Source organism: Notolepis coatsorum (genome assembly GCF_963971535.1).
Source record: "Notolepis coatsorum genome assembly, chromosome: 11".
Taxonomy (NCBI): domain Eukaryota; kingdom Metazoa; phylum Chordata; class Actinopteri; order Aulopiformes; family Paralepididae; genus Notolepis; species Notolepis coatsorum.
In genome coordinates this window covers 87773188-87794304 of record NC_140175.1, presented here as the reverse complement: position 1 = coordinate 87794304, position 21117 = coordinate 87773188, and the positions used below count along the sequence as shown (strand labels likewise).

Here is a 21117-nt window from a genome sequence, read left to right as displayed (position 1 = left end):
TTACCATTGCATAGTCTCTTTTGGCAACAAGTATTTTGTGTTGGACCGCATTATTTGATAATGGCCGTTGTATTTGAAAATGCACCAATAATTACACTTCAACGATGAACATATCCACTGTTCTGGTGCTGTGATAAACCTTTGCATATACTATTCTCTGATTTGCACTGAATTAGGAAAGTCTGCTTTTTAGCTTCTGTGCTCCCAACACGTGTAATGTTTTGCAACGCACTTTGAAACTCAGTACTTTACTATCCATTGGTCAGTTTAAAGCTATACTGTTTCACCTCAGTCTGTAGTTGTTTCAATTAATTTAAATTGTTTCATTGATTGATATTTCTATTTCCATATTCCCATTACCATGCGGGCGACAGTGGCCCAGGAGGTAGAGCAGTCGTCTGGTAATCTAGAGGTTCCCGGTTCGATTCCCGCTCCTCCAGGGCAGCGTGTCGAAGTGTCCTTGAGCAAGACACTTAACCCCCAATTGCTCCCGATGAGCAGGTTGGCACCGTGCATATTTGATTGATTGATTGAAAATTGTATTAACAGATTGCAGAATGGGTACAAGTCTTCGTAACAAAAAATCTCCTGGTGGGGGACCCCCTGCTTAAAAAGTTGTCTGACTGGGGCTATATTTTGCACTATATTTCCTGGCCTGAATGATTTCCCCAGTCCAGCCCTGGTTAAAAGCCTCTAATGCTGTGTGTGCGTTTGAACGTTTGCATGTTTCAACCAACATTTCCATAAAAAAAAAAAAAAAAAAAAAAAAAAAAAAAAAAAATAATAATAATAATAATAATAATAATAATAATAATAATAATAATAATAATAATAATAATAATAATAATAATAATAATAATAATAATAATAATAATAATTTTTACCTCCTATAATAGTGGGGGTCGCGCGGCCTGAAAATGTTGGGAACCCCTATGACTAAAATGGCAAAGTAAATTATAATGGCTATGGGTTGATGTGGAAAGGTGCAGTATTTTAGGTAAACGCCAGGGGGCAGTGTAGAATGACAGCATACCACCCCTTGATCTTTTTGACCCTAGTGCAGAGGTTTGTGCAGGGAGGGGGGCCCTGGGGGGGGGGGGGGGGGGTGATAAGGAGCTGTTTTGATTAATCCAATAAACAATAAACACACAACACACAATTGATTGATTGATTGATTGATTGAAAACTTTATTAATTAGTCTTATCGGACACATTCAAATGTCTACATTAAATATCTGAGAGTCATATCAGACACATTCAATTGTCTACACTACACATACATGACATACTAGGTCTACAGTACTGTTAAACAGAGATCCTAACAACAGCAACAACACATCCACCAAACTGAACACCCAACAATCTTAAGTAATAGAGAGATACATCAAACTAAATCACACAACAATGGAACCCCCCCCCCCCCCCCCCCGACATCTCCCGCGACTTGGTTCGGTCCACCACCACCACACCCACCCGGCTATTAGTATGGACCAGTCGCAGCTGCTCTGTTTGCCCGAAGGACAGTGTGTGGCTGCAAACTCAAACAAACAAACAAACATATGAGAACGCTCAGAACGGTATGCGTGCACTCACACCTAAAACATGCAAGTCAGTTAATAAAGAATGGATATGATATATCAGTACGAAAATCTATGTGTCGTGTGTCTTTATGTGAAATAGAATAGTGTATGTGCATGATTGATTGATTGATTGATTGATTAATTGATTGATTGATTGAAAACTTTATTAACAGATTGAAGAATGGGTACAGTACAGCTCAATACATACAATTGTTAAGGGGATGCAGACCAGAGAAAGACTTTCGTCTTGTTTACATCAGGGTCCCCCATTTTCAATTCATGAATGTAAGCCTGTGCCAAACAATAAGGGTGAGGGAACAAGTTAACATGTGCGGGTGTGGTGCACACACACATCCGTCAGTTTTGTAACAAAAGAAAATAGACAAGAGTTTTAGTTGGAGTGTTTTAGAGCCATGTCTAGGATCACCATTATGGGCTGTGTGTGTGTGAGAGAGAGATTTGGTGTTCGATCCCCTTATCAGTAATCAGTAATCCCCTCCCCCTAATTGATTGCTTTCGTAAGGCAGGGGGAGCTGATGCCTGGATGCTAACCAGACACAATAAAGGTCAAAGGTGCACATTTCCCTGACAACCTGCTTGCCTGGGGATGACCAACTGAAGGTTGATAAGAGTGCAAAGGTTTTATCCTGAACTCAGTGGTCAGTGCACTTGTTGCCACTCTGGAAGGTACTCCCTCTGATACATAAAAAGCATGATGGAGAGCAGAAGGATGAGTGTAACAACTGTGCTGGTTGTGGTGTGTGTGTTCGGAAGGTTCTCCGATGCCCAGGTGTCTGACTTCAGCCTCAACAACTGTAAGTGTTTCCCTACTTTCTCATGTAAAGTTCCAACATAATTGTAATTGTATAAAACAATGTTTTCCTTTTCAATTCTCTACTTGTAAGGCACAACATTTTTATATGGACACAGGCACAATACGGAGATGTTAATATATAATTTGTGGGAAGATTTTATTGGTCAGGCCTGTAAAACTGAACGGCAGTTATGACAACTGTAAATACAGTTAAATGTCTTGTGTTGCACATTTCGACCCTGTGCGATGCCTTACAGTGCACATTTCTAAAGTATTTAGTGGAACTGCCCTTCAATAAAACCAACGGTGTGATATAGTTAGATTGCCCTCACAGTGTTAGAGGGGACTGTGTAGTTCCAAACAGGAGGTCTGCTTTTAGTCATGCAGCCTTTTCTGTGAGAGCAGCCCACACCTGGAACAGTCTGCCAACACGGCTCAGGGAGTATGAAAGATACATTTAATTTCAATCAAACTTAAAATCTTGGTTGAGAGATGGTCAAGTGTGCATCCATTTTCACTGAGGGGTTCGTTGTAATGTATTTTTAATGTAATGTATTGTCATGTACTGTGCATTACTGTGCATTACTGTGTATTACCATGAATGGAACAAATACAAATGAAATGAAAGTGTTTGACCCCCAACAGCCAATAGACTGCTAATGGACATCAACATCTTCTGGGATTAATTTGATCACACAAGCAGGAAACCTCTTTGCTGAAACATTAGATGGCGCATACCACTCAAAACATTGTCACCTTCAACAACGGTCAACGTTTCGCTACTTACTTTAGAATTTTCTGAGTGAGTGTAGCCATTTCAACATCCCTGATGTCTATCTACACTCCTGTCTTCCTAATCAATATATCCACTCATGTCACATTGCTGTATGTCCCAATGTGTTTATGTTGCTTTCTGTGCAACTACCCCCACCCCAACACACCCCAACTGTGTTCCAGTCGGACATCATTCTGGCCTGGTGACCGCTGGCCGGTGGCGGCAGACCACAGCCTCCAACCTCTCCCTGATCCGGAGCAATGGCTCCCAGTCGGGGCTCCTTGCTGAGGGCTTCTCCTGCCTGGCAGTGTCCGTCCTTGGCTTTGGCTCGAGCATGGTGCCCATCAAAAGCCTGGATACTGGAGATGGTGACAGACTCATACAATACAAAGTCAAAGTTAGAGGAGTCACATATCTGTAGTTATAAGTGTATAAATATATATATATATATATATATATATATATATATATATATATAAACATACATTTTCAATGTCCTCATTGTCTAATTGATTTTGCAATTCAGACCGAAATAACTAACATAAAATGACCCATTGGTATCATCAGTGGTCTGTCTGAATAATCCAGAGATTCTGAAACTCTTAATTACTGCATGTCTTGTTCTTCCTGCCTCACACGCACTGAATTCTCTGCCCTGTGCAGGTATGTTCTACCAGTTTGTGTTCTGCAGCACTTTGGCTCTGGAGTCTCTCCTGGTCTATGTCATCAGAGGCTGCCCTGACATCTGGGCCTTCAGCGCAGTGGGTGGAGTTCTCTTTGGTTTAGGTAGGGTGTATGTGTGTGTGTGTAATCTTGCTGGCCACACAATGTGTGTGTGTGTGTGTGTGTGTGTGTGTGTGTGTGTGTGTGTGTCTGTGCAATTGTGTGTGTGTGTGTGCAATTGTGCATATACCTGGATTTGACCTCCCACCCACCCACCCACAGGGAAACCTATCTGGGTCACGGCACCACTTGTAACACGCCTAATTTCAAACCTGAGTCTCCCATATTATGGGAAGCCAGGCATCTACCGGTCAGCCAAAGGGGGAACTTCCCTGGCCAAAGCTAGAGCCTTACAGACTTCAGGCAGGATACTACACACACGTGTGTATGCTTGCTCTGTGTGTGTGTGTGCGTGTATATGCATGCATTGCTGCATCTACTCATGGTCTTACTGTACCTGTTGTGTGCTTCATGATTTGTTTTACAGGTAACATTGTCACAATACCGATCCTAAAGACGGTTGGACTAGGAGTGGGCTTCCTCATAATGTCAGTCTTCTCACTGCTCATGGCCTGGGCCACAGCCAGGTACGACCTACAGTACCCACTTGTCTTACAGCATGACCGTGTTGCCTTCTGACTTAACCCTTTCACTACCGCACTACCAAACGGTTAACCCTTTCACTGCGACAATACACAGAATGTTAACCCTTTCACTGCCACACGACAGCAGGTTAACCCTTTCACTGCCACGCTACAGAATGTTAACCCTTTACTATCACACTACCGACGGTAACCAGTAAAGGGTTAACCTTCTGTAGTGTGGCAGTGAAAGGGTTAACAGTTTCAAGCGACAACTGTTTCATCTCTAAATCAATGCCTGTGTAGTTGGTTCATCATGCTTTTTATATTTCACTATTTGCCTGTTGTATTTACTTTGCACATGATGATGTTGTTAGATCCTGATCAATCTGGCCAGTATCACGTCTTCGTCCGTTTGGCTCTCCATCCAATTCCTCTGCGTTGTGTCATTTTAATGGTCCTGACGTCTCTGATACTGGTTGATATAATCCTTATCTCTCCCCGTTAGTACAATCCGCAAACCATAATAATTCTCCACCTCCATAAGAATCCGACACTTCGACAACGTGAAATACCTTACCAGGAAAAGCGTGGTTTATTTGATAAACAGAAACCTCAGCTCAGATGTTAACAGATGTTATTGTCCTTGAAAAGTCTATTCTAATGATCTTTCGGTGTGTTCGTCTATCGTCCTTTTGTTATTCAGTCCAATAGTGTTCAGGCCTGGTCGTCAGCCTAACCCTCCTCGCGTTAGCCGAAGCTAATGATGATGTGGCATTCTTCCTCCCCCCCCCCTCTCTGTGATGAGAGGAGAGAGTATCTTGGTCTCTTCCCTCTTAGTCTCAGTCAGATTTTAGTCTGCCCTACACCCGGAAACACCGTTCGACTTATAGATCTTCGCCGTAGCAACGATAGCCCCGCCCCTCTTCTGGTTGTCAGGCGACGCGCTGTCATGACAACCGCGTTTAACCTTTACACACACTTCAAAACGTTTCATTCACTGTTGCATTAAAGAGGTCACCCCCCTCCCTCGCTCTGTACCGCTCCGTTATCTTTGTTCTTACAAGGAATTCAAAACAAAACACCTTCGCTGACGCGGCCTGTGCCTGTGAAACCACTGGTTCCACCACCGTCAATATCATCCCGTGATGATAATGATATTACCCTCTTAAAGCGTCTCTTTATATCAGTTTATAACCAAATATACATTGAAAAAACCACCATTTTCTCTCAATCCCCCCTTGATTCTTATCACCCCTTCAGATTCATAAATCATTATTTGTTTTTTTAATTAATTATGCCAAAAATAGCCTGTGGTTGAAGCAAACCAACCTCATCTCTCATGCACAAGAAATGAAGACGGCCCACGGTCAACCCAGTGATCTTGCTGCCTGATGTCTGTTTGCGCCCCCCCTTCGTGCACAAAGGGAACCGAAACCGACCACCAAAACCAACAACATCCCAACGACTCATAACCATTGGAGCCCCCCTGTCTGCTCCCAATAATTATATCCTGTTGTTTTACTGTTCTCCCTCTTATCTACCTTCTATATATATATATCCTTCTATACATATATCTTATATATGAATCCTCCATTTATATCTCATACTCCTAATCAATGAACACAGGACTTCTCGCTGTTGTCTCGTCTCTCGATCTCCTGATTGACTCTGAAAGGAAGTCCCTGTTTTGTCCATGATTCACCGCCCATGCTCTGTTGTTTCAAAACGCTCTCTAAACAGCGTCTCCGCAGGGAAGCCCCCTCCGATGTCCGCCTCGTTCTCCCCTGGGCAACACCGCCTGCGACCGCTGGACTCCGCCCCGTTGGCCGTCTCCGCCCCGTTGGCCGTCTCCGCCCTGTTGGCCGTCTCCGCCCCGTCGGTCATCTTGGTTGAGGCTCATCTCCACCGCCGTCGGCCCTCTCCAGACTCTGAAAGCAGAAACACCACGCCAGCAGTTTTTCTGTACACTCGACCTGGTGCTTTCTATTAGTCTACCGTGGCTTTGGGCCTGCAGCTCGTTCTCTATATATTTTTTCCTCTGCAAGCCCCTGCCATGGCCATGCCCTTTCAGACTGTTGGACGGTGTGAGTGTCCTACAGCCCATGGCGCTATTTGTTCTCTATTAGTCCCCCACCTTCTCAACACCCATTCTCCATCTTACAGGGCGGTTCCCTGTTTGTTGTCTTCCGGCGTGACACTTGCAACTAAACCGATTCCCACTTTTCGACGCTGGCTATCTTCATCCCAGTTTGACCCCCAGCGCGCGCCAGTTCTTCTGGTGACGTGTCTTCAAGACTCTGCCTATTAGGTGTGAGAAAGCCCCACTAGAATTTAAACTCCCTCTTTATTCCATAATTAACCCATTCAAATAACTGCACCTCCTCTCTGTGCAATTATTATTTAATCCATTGTATGATTAAACTCTATTTAATTAACCTGTATATCTATATTATTATTATAATAGATCCACTCTTTGTGCTGCAGTAGATTCTCTAACTTGACTCACTCCCCCACTCCGCCACTAGATGGTAGTACAGACTTATATCTAAATATTCCCCTATGGGTAATGAAAACTCCCCAGCACTACCCCCCCTCCGCCACTAGGTGGCGACCTACTCCTCTATGGTGTTTTAGTTGACGTGTCTCTTCCTGGTTCTTATCTGTTATCTCCTCGTGGCTCACGGCCATCTTGTATCATCCTCCTCGTGGCCCCTTTGCGGCCATCTTGTCTCGCTCATAATGGCTCTCAAACAAACGGCCGCTGCCCTCCTTTTTCAAGGCCTAACAACAAAACAACTGTCTCTTAGAGTCGTCGGCCAAACAGGTCATGATGATGTCTGCAGGTCACATGACAATAGATGACCTACTAAACATGCAAGTACTGAACAGGTCAAAAATAGACTGAATGCCAAATGACGGTAGGTCTGAAAAACGTAGGTAGATTCTCCCGACTCACAGTCCCGCGTTCCCGCCTCTTACAGACCAACAAAAATGGAATTAACCCCTTAGAACACTGCCTTCCTTCACCGGCCCGTTTGTTTTCCATTCCCTGTAGATAAAACCCATCTCGGTTTTTCAAAACACCATGCCACTCTGCCTGTCCCAAAACACACTATTACAGCTGGCATTCTCTGTCGCCACTTATTTACGGATGCACTATCTGTTCGTTTTTATTTGGCTTAAAATATCAAAACAACCGTGTGTGCACAGTGAACTCACATCTTTCTCCTAATCGCTGTTTCTCCTCCAGCGCTGATTCGCCTCATGACCGCTCGACTCTGCGCTCTCTCCCAGGGCTGGCCGGCCTTGCTTCAATCATGATTCTCCCACACACGATGACTGTTGTCCACTGTCGCCCCATTATTGAAAAAGTCTTTATCTGTTGTTTTTATCTCTTGCAAATCCGGCTGTCATCGGCAACCAACTGTTCCCGTTGTTTTTATCTCTTGCAAATCCGGCTGTCATCGGCACCAACTGTTAGATCCTGATCAATCTGGCCAGTATCACGTCTTCGTCCGTTTGGCTCTCCATCCAATTCCTCTGCGTTGTGTCATTTTAATGGTCCTGACGTCTCTGATACTGGTTGATATAATCCTTATCTCTCCCCGTTAGTACAATCCGCAAACCATAATAATTCTCCACCTCCGTAAGAATCCGACACTTCGACAACGTGAAATACCTTACCAGGAAAAGCGTGGTTTATTTGATAAACAGAAACCTCAGCTCAGATGTTAACAGATGTTATTGTCCTTGAAAAGTGTATTCTAATGATCTTTCGGTGTGTTCGTCTATCGTCCTTTTGTTATTCAGTCCAATAGTGTTCAGGCCTGGTCGTCAGCCTAACCCTCCTCGCGTTAGCCGAAGCTAATGATGATGTGGCATTCTTCCCCCCCCCCCCCCCCCTCTCTGTGATGAGAGGAGAGAGTATCTTGGTCTCTTCCCTCTTAGTCTCAGTCAGATTTTAGTCTGCCCTACACCCGGAAACACCGTTCGACTTATAGATCTTCGCCGTAGCAATGATAGCCCCGCCCCTCTTCTGGTTGTCAGGCGACGCGCTGTCATGACAACCGCGTTTAACCTTTACACACACTTCAAAACGTTTCATTCACTGTTGCATTAAAGAGGTCACCCCCCTCCCTCGCTCTGTACCGCTCCGTTAGCTTTGTTCTTACAAGGAATTCAAAACAAAACACCCTCACTGACGCGGCCTGTGCCTGTGAAACCACTGGTTCCACCACCGTCAATATCATCCCGTGATGATAATGATATTACCCTCTTAAAGCGTCTCTTTATATCAGTTTATAACCAAATATACATTGAAAAAACCACCATTTTCTCTCAATGTGCTCAGTTGCTGTTAACCGAGGTACAACTGTTGGTGGTTCTTAGCCTGATTGGATCATCATAGCCCTTCAAAACAGAGGGATGTCTGTTCACGACTGCTCAACATGGTCGAGCACAGACAGCATGTTGAACTTTGACCCCTCAACATGGTCGAGCACAGACAGCATGTTGAACTTTGACCTCTCAACATGGTCAAGCACAGACAGCATGTTGAACTTTCACCCTTCAACATGGTCGAGTACAGACAGCATGTTGAACTTTGACCCCTCAACATGGTCAAGTACAGACAACATGTTGAATTTTTACCCCTCAACATGGTCAAGCACAGACAGCATGTTGAACTTGTTGAACCACATTATTTCTTTTTAGCATTCCTTTTCAGGCTAGTTCACATTGATTAGTAATTAGAAGAGGGCTTTATATCCTCATACTTATTTTATTTTACTTAATTATTTCACAAGAAGAAAACATCTATATCAGACTAGACTATAATATGATAATGATGTATTTGTATAATGTAATTGTGCCCCCCCCCCCCCCCCCCCCCCCCGGGGTATCCAAAACTCTGGAGGAGAACCACTGCGGTCGATGAATGTTGTCCACGAACAACTACTGATTCATTAAACTCTACTCACTCCAGATTTGGCTGGTTCGGACTTGATCGACAAAATGTACCGAATCCTACGCTTAATTACATTGGAACTGCACTGACAACAATAAGGTAGCCATGTTGAATTTTACTTTTCAGTCTAATATCTTTTTTAAACACATTATACACATCATTTTATTTGTCAGAATATAGAATATACTGAAAAGCATTATACATATAGGTTAATCCATGCAATTTCGTGACAGAATATTAAAAATGTGTATGATTAAAATTATATATAGAACTTACCCCCCACGCATCTTTTCAGTGCCCTGATTCTGTTCTTCGTGACGATAGAAGAGGAGAAGGAGGAGAAGAAGAGAAGTGACGAAGAGGAGACCAAGCCTCTGCTTCATAGAAACGGCGTCAGCTCAGACAAGATTGGACAGCCCCATGTATTATTATTTTATTTGCATCTCAATTATTTTATATTCAGATGACCACTAGTCACTGTCTATAATAGGCAGCTTTCTGATCATGCACTGTCCTGTCATTTTGAACCTCTGCTTCTGGCTTGGGCTCAATTCAATCAATGTAAATAATAATGTATTTGTATTTTGTAGTGTATTAATATACAGAGAGTCACAGCCAATGTGCTTCCTGTCTCAATTCTCTTCAGCAGGATTCCCCAAGTAATAATAACTGCATCCACTCTGACAACAACCACAACACCAGCTGGGCCCTGAGGCTCAGTCCCATGACCAGAAAGATCACGTATGTCCTTCTCAGCCTCTCAAATGTATACATATATATTTTACACACAATGCTTCAGTTCGGCCAAATAAATATTTAAATGCCAAATACAATATAGCACACAAAATATATTGGAACAAAAGTTTGTATAATGAACTTCAATGATTTTGACAAACGTTTGATCTGCTGTGTTGCTGATGATGTTGTTTTCATTCTTCAAGTGGCTGTTCACTGGCAACCTTTGCAGGGCTTGTGTATGGATGTGCCTACACCCCAATCATCTACATAAAGAACGACTCTCTGAGGAACGGTACATCCTTTCCAGGAGCCAGTCAGTTCGGTAAGACGCACCATTAGCTGCCGTTGATTCGCACAGTATTCACAGAAGAATAAAACACTTTAGCAAAAACATGTCCCGTTTGCAGAAATGGAATCCCAAAACCGATTTTGAAGTTGAATTTCAGGAAGAATTTACATTTTCCTAAAATGTACCAAGATGTTTTTATTTTATTTTATTATTATTATTTATTAGGAGCTGTGAAAGAGACAAATGCAATACAATGACATCAAAATGGTTGAAAGAAAAGCTTATAAACAGTCATGTAGGAGTTTGATAAAGGCACTAGACGCATGACAAAGCGTTTATTTTATTTTATCAAAAGCGCTTTACAATTTGTTCTTCACATTTGACCCAATCACTCACACATTCACACACCGACGGCAGAGGCAACCATGCAAGGTGCCAACCTGCTCATCGGGAGCAGTTAGAGGGTTAAGAACACTTTGACACGCTGCCCGGGAGGAGTGGGAATTGAACCGGGAACCTCCAGATTACCAGACGACTGCTCTACCTCCCGAGCCACTGTCGCTCCCCCATTGTTGTAAACATGTAAATGTAGGTTTCGGTACATTAAGTACACACGCTTGACACATTTTGTAATTTGCTTCCAATGACTGGCTCACACTTAACCCTTTCACTACCACACTACAGAAGGTTAACCCCTTTACTACCACACTACAGACGGTGTGGTAGTGAAAGGGTTAACCTTCTGTAGTGTGGTAGTGAAAGGGTTAACAACAGGTAGAGTTTGTACTGAACTTGGGAAGTCGGCTTTTAGCTTCTGTGCTACAGACACATGGAACCTCATACAACAAACTCTAAGGTCAATACTTTGGTTTAATTCTTCGGTCAGTTTAAATCCTTGATGCCCAACCATTCCACCATCATCTGTGATTGTTTTAATTGATTGTACACATTTCTAGTATGATTGCACTGATTGTATATTGTATTGTTTGTTGTATTTTCTATTGTATTTATCATGCATTTATTATGTTTGTAATGCTCAACATCATTGTACAGTAAATGGTGTGCCCTCAATGATTTGTCAAAAGAAAATACAGATTGATTGATTGAATGAATGAATGACTGCTTGTTTTCTGCTTTCACTCCAGATCTGGATTACATTTTCCCTTATATGACTGGTATCAATACACTGACCTCCATAGTGTTCTTTGGGTATTGCATAGTGATGAGAAACACACCTGTCCTGCCAGTCAAGTGTGTCCTGCCAGGTGAGTAGTTACTCTCAGTGGACCGCTACACCTCAGATGCTCTTGAGAGAGTCATCGAGACTGAAAGACTATTGCATATTAGACCACAGATTATAAACGCAGAACAGGCACAATGAGAGGTATTTGTGTAGAGCAGCTTCAAGGCCACGATGTTCTTCCTGATCTTGTACTCTGTGTTGACAGCTTTCCTTTCAGCATCCGTGATGTTTAGCTCCCAGTGTTTGTTCTTCACAGCCTGCTACTGTCTCGGGACAGTCGTCACATACCCCATTGGAACAGCAGTACGTTTTAAGAGCTGAAGCTAATATTGCATTTCTGACCATTGTATCATTATTGTAATATAAAGACGTAATGGTAACTGATTTGTACACCTACAAAAACAACTGCCCTACACTGTAATCATAAATACGTACCTCATACTATGGTCTACCCATATAACTATATATATAACGCATATATATATATATCCATATCTGTCTGAATATACCTGCATATAATCCTTCTATATATACCTACTTATACACCTGCATATAACCCATACAACTCTGCATAGATAGCATGTACAATAATACCTTATATACTGTGTATATATATATATATACACATCTGTCCAACTCTGTACATCAGCACTATACTCAGTAGTACTCATTTATATGTTATTACCTAGTTTAATCACCTTTACACACGTACTACATTATAATCTAATCTAATAATAGCAAACATTTGTCTTCTACAGGGTCCTGCGTTAGTTTCTCTTATCTGGAGCGTGTTTTATTTCAAAGAAATAAAGGTAAGTGCCTCTCGGTTTCTAAATATAAAACACAGCTTATTTCCTCTGTGGCTTCATGCTCTGTTGTTTTGTTCTGCAGGGGATCAAGAACTTCCTCGTCCTCGCAGCTGTTCTTGCCACTGTTCTGAGTGGCGTCATTCTTATCTCTCTGTCAAAGATTGAATTCTGAGATTAAATACATAGATTATGGTTTGTATTTCATCCATTGTAACTTGAAAACGTGTTATTATTGTGTGTTATTTTTAACTATATCCTAATGTGTGATTTATGTTGAAAGCATGTGAAGACTGGAATTGATCATGTTTTATAATTTTTTCTTTAATTTTGTTTGTTTTTAAAGTACCGGTAATTCATTCTAAGATGTCAAATGTGACTGCTGAAATTTTTATTTATTTTTTGATACAATTTGTTTATTTTCCTTTTTCCACATGAAACAAGACAACACAATACAGTAATAATAATAATAATAATAATAATAATAATAATAATAATAATAATAATAATAATAATAATAATAATAATAATAATAATAATAATAATAATAATAATAATAATAATAATAATAATAATAATAATAATAATAATAATAATAATAATAATAATAATAATAATAATAATATAAACAGACAGAATAAGACATGACAATTAAATTAAATTATATTAAATCAATAAATTGTCAAATATAAAATATATATTCAGGTGTAGCTCAGTAGATCAGAACACCACAGGAGTGCCCACCCACCCCCGCTATCCAACCCAATAAACGGAACCCCCACAGATCACAGGCCCACCACACACAAAGCGGAACATTGACTTTACTCTCTCAGCTGCCGATGCCAACAAACTAATGTTAGATTCTTTGACTCCAATTACCCGAGCTGTGGAGATCTCTAAATAAATGACATCTAATAATGTTAAAGCCCAATTAATTATTGTAAGTTTGTCGGGTTGTTCACTAGATGAATGGGCAGACATGACAGTGGCAGGTCTAACACATGCTTGAATCATAAAATACATTCAACACACTTCCAGAAAGCCTGATCATCAAATGATACACTACAATTTTGTCATCAGAACACATTTCACCAAACAGAAGCTAGCTCCATTGTCACTAAATCATTCCCCCACCTGCTCATTCTGTGCTCGAACTCCAGACACATACTGTACATGTCCATATGATGTGGGATTGTATAGAGGTCACCACGTTGTGGCGCTCTGTGTCATCAGCACCATAGATATATATAACTAGGTGCAAGGCGGAGTCTCCAGCGTAGTTCACCGGCGGCCATCTTGTCACAGACAGCATGCCCACTCATAACATGAATGTCTATGGTGCGTGATTTCGAAACCTAGCCGCATTTCTGGCAGACGCTCTCTGATTGGCCACTGACGCGTTTGCCCAATCGCGTGACGAGCTGTGTCTTTGCCCATTTCCACGTCAAACAGCCTGCAAACTACCTGGCGTTCTATCGCCATGCTCTAAGACAAACTCTAACCTTAACCAACTTCGAAAGAGTGCCTAAGCTTAACCAGTGTAGAAACAGGCGTCGGCCAATCAGAGAGTGTCTTGCCAGAAATGCGGCTAGGTTTCGAAATCACGCGTCTATGGTACATGTACTATTGAAATAACCATAGCTTGCTAAATTTTCAAACGGTTTGGTTTATTACAAACATTATTAACGTGGCTATGATTCAGGATGAATGAATGAATGAATGAAAACTTTATTTAACAGATTGCAGAATGGGTACAATATAGTACGGCTCAATACACACAATTGTTAACCCTTTCACTGCCACACTACAGAAGGTTAACCCTTTCACTGTCACACGACAGCAGGTTAACCCTTTCACTGCCGCAAGACAGAAGGTTAACCCTTTACTATCACACTATCGACGGGTAGTAAAGGGTTAACCTTCTGTAGTGCGGCAGTGAAAGGGTTAATGGGGATGCAGACCAGAGAAAGACTGTCTTGTTTACATCAATGCTTGGACATGTTGAAATAATTTTCATATGAAAGCCCATTATAAGTAGGCTATGCAGTATGATAACTACATCTCTGATGTTTATAACAAACCAAACTGTTTGAAATCGGTTGAAAATGTAGCAAGCTATGGTTATTTCAATAGTACATGCACCATAGACATTCATGTTATGAGTGGGCGTGCTGCCTGTGGCAAGATGGCCGCCACGTGGCAACGTCTGTCTCCATTGGCCAGCAGCGCGGGTGAGTCATCTAGCCTTTATTATGTCTATGATCAGCACTGTCAGTCATTGTTGGAAAGAATGTGCCTTTCCCCTGCTTTGCTTCTGTTAAATGCCGCCTCAGGAAGTGACTTTCTAATTCCCTGCCGTCAAGAAGTTAGTGGCAACTCGATGGAAGCAGCCACATGTACTGAACATACCACAATGGTATTTGTTTTTGGTGGACATCTAGAGTTTGGAGAGCTCTGTTACTAAGATACATGGTGCCAAACAGGAGAATGCTATGATTTTGGATGATGTCAGACTCCGAGCAGATCAAGGGCCTCATTACTTAATTTGTATTTATTATAACATATATTTGGGGGGGGGGGGGGTGTTCTCCTTGTGTGTAGATGCATTTTTATGTAGTTGTATTATTGTTGTTTTTTCTTCTCATGTATTGTCATCTCCCTTTTGTCTTGGTGTGTTTGTTTGTTCCACGTTTTATACACTCCAACTGGTCTTTGTATACTGTATAATTATTTTGTTTTTAATAATGTATAAGTGTTTAAAAAAAATCATTTGGATAATAAATAAATACATAAATATACTGTATATATATAAATATATAATTGATATATATTATAATGTAAAATGAGCTCACAGATCACATCAGCTCAAATAAAAATCCTTAGTGGCCTCCTGAGTGTAAGAGGAGTGGTTTACTCTGCCATGTCACACAACATCCACCTTTTTACTTACATGCTTGAAACACCTCAGGCTGATTCCAACTTATTCCATTCCCAGGTGCCCTGATATGCAAATGTACAATTTGTGTGATGTTCTGAAAATTACGTCTTTACGGCATCAGCTCACGTCTCCTACAAATTCAAATTGGCCCATGTTCAAGATTTTGTTTCTAAAGTCTAACATCTAATGAATTGCTCATACATAAGAATGATACATAGCCTAAATATGAAGTTTGTGGGCTGTTTTGCATAACAGATAAATGACTAACTGACAGGACCACCATGTCCACTGTCAAAAGATACCTATAATAATTTGTTTTTATCTTGATTTGTAGTGGAAATATCTTTATCTCTAGTCTTTAGAACGGTGTGTGTCTAGAGAACAAAAGCATTGTGATGTTTTTATTCAGTATTTCTGTTACAACTGCATTTTTATTATTGCCTCACTCATAAGCACAACAAACGTTTGCTGTGTTTGCCATCCCTTCATGTACACGGAATGTGGTCCAATCTCTTGGAAAAGTGGATGTATTTCACTAAATATATGTTTTCTGACAGACCATTCAAAATAATTTGATACTATATGACAAGAGTTGACCCCCAACAAATTACATGGAGTGTTCAATACAGGGAATATGGAATATCAGCCATTCTAGGGCTAGCAGTCTGCCATGCTCAGATACAGTATAATTGCTTTCAGTCGCTTTCTCCTTTCAGCTCTTTCCGCGGCTGTAACTCTGTGTCAATGATAATGTCATATTCACAAAAATAACGGAGAAGGCGGTTGGTTATAAGACCCTGTACATACCAATGTACAGTTTCTTCCCCTTCGGATGTATATATTTTCTATGATCTTTTTTTACTACATAGTTCTGTATATCTGTATGTCTTGTATTGATTGATTGATTGAAAACTTTAATTAACAGATTGCAGAATGGGTACAGTACAGTACAACTCAATACACACAATTGTTAATTGCACATTTATTACATACAAGATATGCAAATATACAGTACTGTTAAACAGATCCTAACAGTAAATATATACATACAAGGGGGAGGGAAATGCACATTAGGAGGGCGTGGGTGGGAGGGTGGGGTTCGGACCTTTACGGGGGCCAGTTTCGAATTGCAGCCTCCCGTAGGTGCTCTTTGAGAGCGGTTTTGAAGGTGGGTAGGGATTCACATTTTTTTTTACGGCTGTGGGTAGGGCATTCCACATTGATGTGGCATAATTGCGAAACGTGTTTGTGCCGAATCTGATTTGTGGAACTCCCTCTGGTGTTGTGGTCGTGGTATTCACTGACCTTTGGGAAGTACCTCGACATGTACATGGGTACCTTAGTGGTGTAGTGTATCTTGTAGACCAGGCCCATTGCAAGTTGCTGTACTCTGTCGTCAACTCTAAGCCATCCTAGGTTGTCAAAATGGGCTGGGGTGAGTGAATGAATGAATGAAAACTTTATTTAACAGATTGCAGAATGGGTACAATACAGCACGGCTCAATACACACAATTGTTAAGGGGATGCAGACCAGAGAAAGACGTTTGTCTTGTTTACATCAGGGTCCCCCATTTTCAATTCATAGTGACATTTATGACATACACAACATACATGACATGACATTCATGGCATAGGGACATACATGACATACAGGTATATAGTACTGTTAAATTTGTGACATATACGATATGCAAATATACAGTAATGTTATCCATAGATCCTAACAGAGAATATATACATACGGTGGGGAGGAGACTGTCTATTGCACCTACGGGAGACTGCAATTCGAAACTGGCCCCTGCAAATGTCCTAACCCAACCCCCTCCAATGTACAGTAAATGACCAAGTATGGCTTTGTCAATATTCCAATGTACAGTGTACAGTGTGCCCCACCCACCCCCTACCCAACCCTCCCACCCCACCCACCCAACCACCTCCAATGTACAGTCCCCCCCCCCCCCCCCACCCACCCAACCCCACCCCACCTACCCAACCTCCTCCAATGTACAGTTTCTACGTCAAATGTATATACTCTCTTTTCTGGACTCTTTTTGTTTCACAAACAGTACTGTATTTGCAAATCTGGTATGTCATAAATGTATAGATGTAGCAGTACTGTATCTGTATGTCGTGTATGTCATATATGTTATGATGAATTGAAAATGGGGGACCCTGATGTAAACAAGACGGAAGTCTTTCTCTGGTCTGCATCCCCTTAACAATTGTATGTATTGTGAGCTGTACTGTACTGTACCCATTCTGCAATCTGTTAATAAAGTTTTCAATCAATCAATCAATATTAGGAGGGGGGGGGGGGGGGGGGGTGGACATTTACGGTGGCCAGTTTCGAATTGCAGCCTCCTGTAGGGATTCACATCTTTTTACGGCTGTGGGTAGGGCGTTCCACATTGTTGTGGCATAATTGCGAAATGTGTTTAGTCCCTTGTTTGAGCAGAATAAATTAGGAACAGTAACGGTCCTAATATGCTTCCTTGTGGAACACCACAGCTCACTGGGAGGGGGGGGGGGGGATAGAGTACCGTTTACCTGCACCATCTGTTCTCTCCCCTCCAGGTATTGCATCCAACTCACTGATAAACTATCAAAACCTATTGCTTTTAAAATGGATTGATTGACAGTGTCAAATGCCTTTTGTAGGTCCAGCATGACCATGCTGCAGTATTTGCCCGTGTCCACCTCTTGTTTGATGTGGTCGTTCAAATAGAGAAGGCATGTGTCACTGGAGTGGGATGTTCTGAAGCCAGATTAGAATTCGTAGATTCGATTTTTTTCCTGCAAGGTACTTTTCGACCTGTTCGTAGACAATTTTTTCTATAACTTTCGAGATGGAGGTAAGAATAGAAACAGGACGGTAGTTGCCTGGGTCTAATTTGCTGCCTTTTTGTGCAGGGCGGTCACTCTCGCAATTTTTAAGTCTTTGGGGACGTGTCCCTGTTTTATGGAGAGGTTTATTATGTGTGTGATGACTGATGACTGGGGTGATGGCGGCTGCTTAGGAATGTGGAGGGGATATTGTCATGGCCAGTGGCCTTGTTAGGTTGGAGGGCGCTCATTTTTCTGAGCACCTCAGCTGTTGTTACCATTTCAAGTTTGAAGTCGTCGTTGCGGACTTCTATAGGTTTTTGTAGTAGGCTAGGATGTGTTCTATCCCAAAATGCCCTGAGTGGGAGGGTAGTTTATTTATTAACCAGTGTTAATAAATGTCATAAATGTCCTGATGAATTGAAAATGGGGGACCCCGATGTAAACTAGACGAAAGTGTTTTTCTGGTCTGCATCCTCTTAGCAGTTGTGTTTAGCCGTACCGTATTGTACCCATTCTGCAATCTGTTAATAAAGTTTTCAATCAATCAATCAATCAATCAAAACCCTCTTTTGTTCTATGTGTGTTATTTTTTTCCGTAGCCGCATTTTGCGGAGACGCTCTCTGATTGGCCACTGACTGACGCTCTCTGATTGGCCACTGACATGTGCGCCCAATCGTGTGACGAGCTGTGTCTTTGCCCATTTCCGGGTCTAACAGCCTGCAAACTACCTAACGCCTAGTTTATCACTGGTTAAGCTTAGGCGACTCCTTCGAAGTTGGTTAAGGTTAGAGTTTGGAATCAGGGCTGGTGTTCTATCGCCCTGCTCTAAGACAAACTCTAACCTTAACCAACTTCGAAAGAGTGCTTAAGCTTAACCGGTGTAGAAACAGGCGTCACATGTAATAAAAAAAGTCAACCAACGAACGCGATTCTTGTACCGGATCTCCTCTCTGGTAAACAAGAATACCCTGAAGACTCTAGCAGGAGCACTCATTCAAGGGTACTATGACTATGCTTGCACCTCATGGTACCAAAGCACCTCAAAGGCACTAAAAAACAAATTACAAACATCTCAAAACAAGCTAGTCAGACTACTACTTGACCTGACTCCTAGAACCCACCTCACCCCTGCCCACTTTGACAACCTAGGATGGCTTAGAGTAGACGACAGAGTACAGCAACTTGCAATGGGCCTGGTCTACAAGATACACTACGCGACCAAGGTACCCATGTACATGTCAAAATACTTCCCAAAGGTCAGTGAATACCACGATCACAACACCAGAGGGAGCTCCACAAATCATGTAAAACCCAGATTCGGCTCAAACAAGGGACTAAACACGTTTCGCAATTATGCCACATCAATGTGGAACGCCCTGCCTAAAGCTGTAAAGGAATGTGAATCACTACCCACCTTCAAAAACACTCTCAAAAAACACCTATGTGAGACTGCAATTCGAAACTGGCCCCTACAAATGTCCTAACCTAGTTGTACAGTAAATGACCAAGTAAGGCTTTGTCAACATTCCAATGTACAGTGTAAAATGTGTGTGTGTCCCCTACCCAACCCCCCCCCCCCCACCTCCAATGTACAGCCCTCACCCAACCCACCCAACCCCACCCCACCAACCTCCTCCAATGTACAGTTTCTACGCCAAATGTATATACACTCCTTTTCTGGACACTTTTGTATCACAAACAGTACTGTATTTGCAAATCTGATATGTCATAAATGTATAGATGTAGCAGTACTGTCTATCTGTATGTCATGTATGTCATATATGTTATGATGAATTGAAAATGGGGGACCCTGGTGGAAACAAGACGAAAGTCTTTCTCTGGTCTGCATCCCCTTAACAATTGTATGTATTGAGATGTACTGTACTGTACCCATTCTGCAATCTGTTAATAAACTTTTCAATCAATCAATCAATCAATCACACGATTGGGCGCACATGTCACATGAAGTGGCCAATCAGAGAGCGTCTCCGCAAAATACGGCTACGGAAGAAAATAACGCGTTCTGTGTTTGCTTACAGCGTCGCGTGCCAAATTACGTAGGCGGCTGTCGCATTATTGCGACGCTTCCACCAACCTTCGCGGTTCTTGTAATACACAGTGGAAGAAGAAAATAAACGATAACCCATCTCGGAACTGTCAGGGGTTCTGAGAGGTTCCTCGGGACAGGTTCAAGTTCATATGACAACAGAAACACGACAATAGTTTCGGCTCGTTCTTGGCCCACGGCTGTGTGAATGAGATCTCCGTCATGGCAGCAACAGTCATAGATATATGGCAACAGTTGCCCACTGGATCACTTCTGGTTGTGCCTTCAAAATAAAAGAGTTTGATCATAGTAGTAAATAAAAGTTTTACCTCCTGAACTGATGCATTTTGGCCTACATGTGCAAGGTAGATACGGTAGATAGATACTTTATTGCCATTTCAACACATGTCTGATTGGGATTTGTCTCTGTGCGATGCTCATTACATCATAAAACAGTGGAAAAAACATACAGTATAAAAACAATCATACAGACGTATTTCACAAACAAAAAAATTGCTGCATAAAAGAGCTCTGCTCCATTTAAAGTGCATATTGCCTTGATGCTAGCCCTTATAGTACAAAGTGCCTGTGCATTAGGGCTTGAGTTCAGGTTTGATTGATTGATTGAAAAGTTTATTAACAGATTGCAGAATGGGTACAGTACAGTACAGCTCAATACATACAATTGTTAAGGGGATGCAGACCAGAGAAAGACTTTCGTCTTGTTTACATCATAGGTGACGGACAACATCAGGATATGTGCTATTCTTAAAACATCATGTCCTA

General features: G+C 41.8%; 1 protein-coding gene across 1 annotated transcript; it reads left to right on the top strand.

Annotated features, from left to right (window-relative positions):
- Positions 1-2292: 2292 nt before the first annotated feature.
- LOC311237180 (transmembrane protein 144-like) lies at positions 2293-12693 on the top strand (the record flags this gene model as incomplete). The annotated part of the gene is made up of 11 exons (XM_084324989.1): positions 2293-2395; positions 3352-3537; positions 3833-3955; positions 4380-4479; positions 9461-9541; positions 9738-9864; positions 10092-10183; positions 10384-10502; positions 11918-12015; positions 12471-12524; positions 12604-12693. The coding sequence occupies 11 exons, from the start codon at positions 2293-2295 to the stop codon at positions 12691-12693; spliced, it is 1173 nt and encodes a 390-aa protein (XP_084181115.1).
- Positions 12694-21117: the final 8424 nt, after the last annotated feature.